Here is a 6,446-nt window from a genome sequence, read left to right on the forward strand (position 1 = left end):
ACAAACTGAGTTTTGGAGACCTCACTTTCCTCCACAGCCACACAATAAGACTCTAATGGTAACCTGATGACATTGCTATCTGTCTAGAAATTTTGATTGTGTAATATCAAATGTCTGAGACCTAGATCACTAAACCAGATACCGTTTGCCTGGCGCCCTCTGCTCTTTCATGGTGGGAGGTAGCTGATTATCATCCCCTAGGCCAGCTCCTCCTACAGGGGTTTGCCTTGGGTTGAGCAAGCCCCTGAAAGGCCTCTGGGTTGGCCAGACTCCAGGATAAACTTTGACAGGTCAAGAGATAATGTACGTCAAGGTGAAAATCAGGGAAGTCCTTCTTAAGGCCTCCGTGCCTAGAGTCAGAGTGGCTCTCACCCCACCGTTGTCTATCCGCTGCCATGTGGGAACTTGTGGGCCTCCTGCTGCTTATCCTAGCCTATTTCTTTTGGCCTAATAGAAAGACCTTTGCTGCCAAGTACCCTAAGAGCCTCCCATCCTTGCCCCTGGTGGGCAGCCTGCCATTCCTCCCTAGACATGGCCATTTGCACGTCAACTTCTTCAAGCTACAGGAGAAATATGGCCCCATCTACTCTTTTCGTATGGGCCCCACGACTACAGTGATAGTGGGTCACCAACAGCTGGCCAGGGAAGTACTTGTCAAGAAGGGCAAGGAATTCTCCGGGCGTCCCCAAGTGGTAAGCAGTGCCTCTTTTTTCTCTTCCTCATCACTCCTGGGGGTTGTGTGATATGGGTGTGTGTGTGTGTATATTAGGGCTTGAACTTGGAACCTCATGGTCTCCTTCTGCATTCTTGCTCATGACTGGTATTCTACCACTTGAGCCATGCCTCCAGTCTGGCATTTTGCTGGTTAATTAGGCATAGAGTTCTATAGATTTTTTTTGTTTTCTTTTTTCTTTCTTTTCTTTTTTCTTTTGTCAGTCATGGGGCTTGAACTCTGGGCCTGGGATCTGTCCCTCAGCTCTTCAGCTCAAGGCTAATGCTCTACCATTTGAGCCACAGCTCTACTTCTGGTTTTCTGAGTGATTTATTGGATATAAGAGTCTTACAGCCTTTCCTGCCCAGGCTGGCTTTGAACTGTGATCCTCAGATCTCACCCTCCGGAGTAGCTAGGATTACAGGCGTGAGCCACCACACCCAGACAGATTTTTTCTTTTTCTTTCTTTTTTTTTTTTGGGGGGGGGGGGGTCCTGTCCTGGGGCCTGAACTCTGAGCCTGGGCACTGTCCCTCAGCTCTTCAGCTCAAGGCTAGTGCTCTACCACTTGAGCCACAGCCCCACTTCTGCTTTTTTTTTTCTTTCTGCTTATGTGGTGCTGAGGAATCGAACCCAGGGCCTCATGCATGCAAGGCAAGTGCTCTACCACTGAGCCACCTTCCCAGCCCCCAGCCAGATTTTTTTCTACCAGAGGGTTTATGGGAGAGGAACAAACCCACTGACCCATCCCAGCCTCTAAACTAGGCACATTGAATTAAAGGAAGACTGGCTAGCATGCAGGATGGGTGGATGCAATGGACTGAGAGTCACCCCACTTCCCTTACCCAAACCGAGTGGTAATCTCAGGCCACACCTCTGCCTACCAAGTAACCAGTATGAATGTTGCTCTTGGTTGGGATTAAGGACAGTGCTCCTAACTCAGGGGAAGTGAAAGGGAGGCAGCCTGGCTTTTGGAGGGCTCAGACTGCTGTTTCCCTGTGGCTCTGGTTCTGGCAGCTGACCCACAATAGCATTTCAGGGCTACTTGGGATCTCAGCAAGCTTGAGGGTGAACTGCTACACAGCACCCCAAGCCAGCACCTTGCTGTTTAACACTCCCTTGAATACCTCAGCAGGGTCCCAACCTCTCAGCTTCGATCAGGCAGAGGTTAACTGAGTTTTCCTTGGATCAGTCAGCCAGATTGGCCGGCCAGTGACCTAGTACCCACCTTTGCTGGCTCCTCTCTGAAACAAGAGAGAAGGGCAGAGGCTGATCAGGTGAGGCTTGCTGGTCAAGGATGAAAGAGAGAGATTCTAGACCTTCATGCCTTTAGCGATACCTGTGGGAAGATGCAAAGTGATCCAAGTCCAGCCTGGGTGGGCAAAACATTCACATTGTTCACAGATGGCCTTGGGTCATACAGACTTGCCATGGAAAAGTAAAATTGAGAGAAGCAACTGGTGGGCTAAAGAAAGACAGAAGTCTGAGAGCCTCTGGCTTCCTCCTCCCAGAACAGAGCTGTTCCACCCACAGCCCTGAAATTCAGAGAATATCCTCAGAGGGCCCCTCCGAGCCAAGATCAGAATCCCTAGAGTCCTGCATTCAAATTCAGAGTTTTTTGTTTTGTTTTCTCCTGGCTATTCAGCCTCTCTTGGAATTGGGAATAGTAGGTCTCAGGGCTTACGGGGGAGTGGAGTAGGGAAGTTTCCCCATGGAGGTCAGTATGGCAGGTACTCTAGCTTCTCCCCCAGATAGAAGGAGGAACTTAGAAGGCCCAGGACAAGGATGGGCAGATGATGTGTCATTCATGCTGCTTTGCTTGCTCTTTGAAGGAAACTCTCAGCATCCTGTCAAACAAGGGGAAAGGCGTTGCCTTCGCTGACTTTGGTGCCCAGTGGCAACTGCATAGGAAGTTGGTGCTGGGCACCTTTTCCCTGTTTAGGGATGGTGACCAGAAACTGGAAAAGATGAGTGAGTATCTGGCTGGCCCTGGGCCTGGGGCTTATTTCACCGGGGTAGGGGAATGAGGGTTAGGAGTCCAGACATTTCTTGGTGACTGCTGCCATCTAGTGGTCATATTTTATCTGTGTCCTGCCAAAGAGGGAGCTGAAGGGGGAGAGAGGATGTTGATTTTGTACCCCTCTCTCCCCTCAGTATGTCGGGAAGTCAGTAGTTTGTGTGATTTTCTGGCCACCTGCAATGGAAAGGACATAGATTTGTCTGAGCCTGTCTTCATGTCGGTCATCAACATAATCTCCTTGATCTGCTTCAACCTGTCTTTCAAGAGAGACGATCCTATCTTGAAGCTCATGAAGAACTTTACAGAAGGCATCTTGGATAGTCTGGGCAAAGAAACTCTGGTGGACATATTCCCCTGGTTGAAGGTGAGGATGAAGCTAGGCCATGTCCCCAATTCTTTTGCTGTCCAGCTCCAAACTCATCTTTTTTCCCTGACCACCTCTTCTTTGTGTCTTCTAAACTTGGCCTCTTTACCACATAAATGGATCTGGATATTTAATCAAGCATTTAAATCTTCATGGTAATGAGTTGTTTATTTTCCAATAAAGCTTTCTGCATGTGTTCACCATTACTTTCCCCTTGGAGAGAGATTATTATCCTCAGTGTGCTGGCAGGAAAATAGCTTTAACCAAGTTAGGGAACGTGCTCAAGTCACGGGACTTAAGTCCTCCTTACTTTTCAGGGCTACCTACAGTGGACTGGGCACACAGCATGGTCAGGGGTTGCTGAGTGACTGAAGGAAAGAGGAAGGGAAGAGGAGGCCACCCTTTCTTTCCTTATGTGGACTTGTCCCAGTCCTGGATGACCCCATTGTATCCGGTTTGCCCCCCGCCACCCATGATGGCTGAAGATCAGGTTTAGAATGGGACCTTTCCCTGAGACCAGAAAGCTTAGGCTCTGCTGGAAAGGCCAAATGGAAGAAGGGAGGATTTGACATTTCTTTCCATTCTCCAGATTTTCCCCAATAAAATCCTAGACGAAATAAGGAAGCATGTTACAATTCGAGATGAAGTGCTGGGTGAAATAATGAAAAAGCACAAGGTAGGCATGTGGGGGAGCCAATGAAGGTGGGTGAGGTTGAGACCAGGATGGCGGGGCGAGAGCACATTTTGGATGCTTGGAAGAGCCCCAGAGCCTAGCAGAAAGTCTGGGACTTGGCAGACAACAAACACTGGCCTAGCAAACACCTGGGAGTGGGAAAGTGAGAAATGAGAAAGGATTCTAACCCCCTCCCCAAGTGAAGAGGACCCAGTTGTCTCTCCTATATGTAGATTCTGCCCAGCCCCACTGCAGGTCCAAGCGCAAGGAGCTTTGCTAATCTGCCATCTAGAATGCAGGTATGTGGAAGAAAGGGCTATTTCCTCATGACTGTCTTCCCACCTTCTCCCAACCTAGGAGAAATTCCAAAGCGACTCTATCAACAGCCTGCTGGACATCCTGATTCAAGCCAAAATGAATGCAGACAACAACAATCCTGGCCCCGACCAGGATTCAAGTATACTCACAGATAAGCACATCCTCGCCACCATAGGGGACATCTTTGGGGCTGGCGTGGAGACCACCACCTCTGTGGTGAGTTGGATTGTGGCGTTCCTGATGCACAACCCTCAGGTGAGCTGCTCTCCACCCCTGCCCTCCTCCTCGCCCTAGAATCCAGTCAGCCTGACTGACCTCTGTGATCCAGACAGGAGAAGCAATGACCTTTGACCTTCTCTGCAGGAAGGCTGAGCCCTGGGCTAGCTCTGGCCCTGGGTTTAAATGATCTCATCTTCTAGAAGCAGAGCTGAGGTTGGGGGACCCTTTCTGGGAATGGGGGTGGGGGCTGCTGGATGTGACCCTTTGGGTTCTACTAAACATGTCATTCACTTAGGCTTAAATCTCCTGATTATATGCATTTTGTTCCAACCCTCAGCTGAAGAAGGAAATCCAGGAGGAGATTGATCAGAATATAGGTTTCAACCGGATGCCAAATTTCAGTGACCGAACCCATCTCCTCCTGCTGGAGGCCACCATTCGAGAGGTGCTTCGCATCAGGCCCGTGGCCCCAGTGCTCTTCCCCCACAAGGCCCAAAGCAAATGCAGGTGTGCTTTCCTTCCCTACCTCCATGAGAAAGCCAGCTCTGCTCACCAGCCCACCGGTTCCCCATGCATGCCCACCCACCCAGCGTCAGCGCCTATCAGCCATGCTAGCCCTGGCCCTTCTGACCCATGCATCCTCCCTCCCCCCCACCCCCCCCCTCAGTGAAGGAAGCCACAAATCCACTGAGCTTCCCTTAGCGGCTGAAGGCTGGATTCTGGGATAAGAAGACTTTGTCCTATCAAGTCCAGTGGCTTACAAGGCTGGATTCATGGTTGATGGGGCAAGAGTGGAGGGAAAGATGAACCAATGGGAAAGAGGGAACAGGACATGTTGTGACATGGGGCCAGGCAGGAAGGGGAGAGCCATGTTCTAGATCCTTTCTTCTCCCTCTCTGGGGCAGCATTGGCGAGTTCACGATCCTCAAGGACACACAAGTGATTATCAACTTGTGGGCACTGCATCACAACGAGCAGGACTGGCAGCAGCCAGAAAAGTTCATGCCCGGTGAGTTCTTGTCCCACCCCATCCCAGTCTTCTCCCCAGACCACATAGCCAGTCTGGACTTCACTAGTACCACCCAGCACCCTTTCCCCTCTCCAAAGCTTGCTACTAGAAAATTCTCAGCTCCATCCATCTTGGACCTGTTACCATCCCCATCCCACTGTCGGCTGTTCCAGACTCCTTGCTGCTGTATTTCTCTCTCCCTTTTGCAAATTTGCTCCTTAGAGAAATCCTAGAAGCATCTGTCTCCCAGTAAACCTGCCCCTCTCCTCCCAGCTACTTTTCTGTGGTGTTATTAAGGGCTTGGGAACATGGCTGTGTTTTTGCTTGAATGGGATTCCTGGGCAGGGCACTGTCTTCTCCTTGGCTAGGGCAGAAACCTGGCCTGGCCCTTGGCTGATGGCTCCCCTTTCCCACAGAGCGCTTCTTGGATCCAACAAAGAAACAGCTCATCACACCCTCGTTAAGCTACCTGCCTTTTGGAGCTGGTCCCCGCGCCTGCATAGGAGAAGCCCTGGCCCGCCAGGAGCTCTTCCTCTTCATGGCCGCCATGCTGCAGAGGTTTGACCTCGAGCTGCCGGATGATGGGAAGCTGCCCTCTCTGGAAGGTGACCCCAAAGTGGTCTTTCTGATTGATCCTTTCCAAGTGAAGATCAAGGTGCGCCAGGCCTGGAAGGAAGCCCAGGGTGAGGAGAGCACTTAACACGCTAACATCACCCTGTGCGGCACCACAGTGCAGAATTAAGAGTGCTTTCTCTTATAATTCTACTCTCCTCACCTGCAGCAAGGGCAGGTGATGTATATAAACCCACCCGTGTTTTATTAGAAAGTCCCCGAGCATGTGCTCCTTTGCTCATTCTGTCCACCAACATTTTATTGAGTGCATACTATGGGACATTCGGCAGCTCTAGACACTCAGGCTTCCTGGTCTCATGAAAGTCACATTCTAGAGAAAGCTGAGAAATAAACAAGAACTTCAGAGACTCATAACTGCCTTGAAGTTGATTATACTGGGTGATGTGGGAAGAGTGGCCACTGACAACACGGGACCTGAGGTGGGGTGAAGATGCCAGGGAAAGTGATGGGTGGGGGTGGGGATGAAGACATCAGAGAAAGTGACCAGTGTTGAAGAAGCA

At 50.5% G+C, this 6,446-nt stretch overlaps 1 protein-coding gene across 1 annotated transcript; it reads left to right on the plus strand.

The window, feature by feature from the left end:
- Positions 1 to 395: 395 nt before the first annotated feature.
- Positions 396 to 6,027, plus strand: LOC122115926 (steroid 17-alpha-hydroxylase/17,20 lyase). The gene is made up of 8 exons (XM_042689532.1): positions 396 to 692; positions 2,543 to 2,681; positions 2,865 to 3,094; positions 3,684 to 3,770; positions 4,125 to 4,340; positions 4,642 to 4,811; positions 5,210 to 5,313; positions 5,730 to 6,027. Exons 1-8 carry the CDS (start codon positions 396 to 398, stop codon positions 6,011 to 6,013), a joined length of 1,527 nt encoding a protein of 508 aa, XP_042545466.1. The 3' UTR covers positions 6,014 to 6,027.
- The last annotated feature ends 419 nt before the right edge of the window (positions 6,028 to 6,446 follow it).

The sequence above is a fragment of the Dipodomys spectabilis genome, unplaced genomic scaffold (genome assembly GCF_019054845.1).
Source record: "Dipodomys spectabilis isolate Male_0828 unplaced genomic scaffold, ASM1905484v1 ptg000125l, whole genome shotgun sequence".
Lineage (NCBI taxonomy): Eukaryota > Metazoa > Chordata > Mammalia > Rodentia > Heteromyidae > Dipodomys > Dipodomys spectabilis.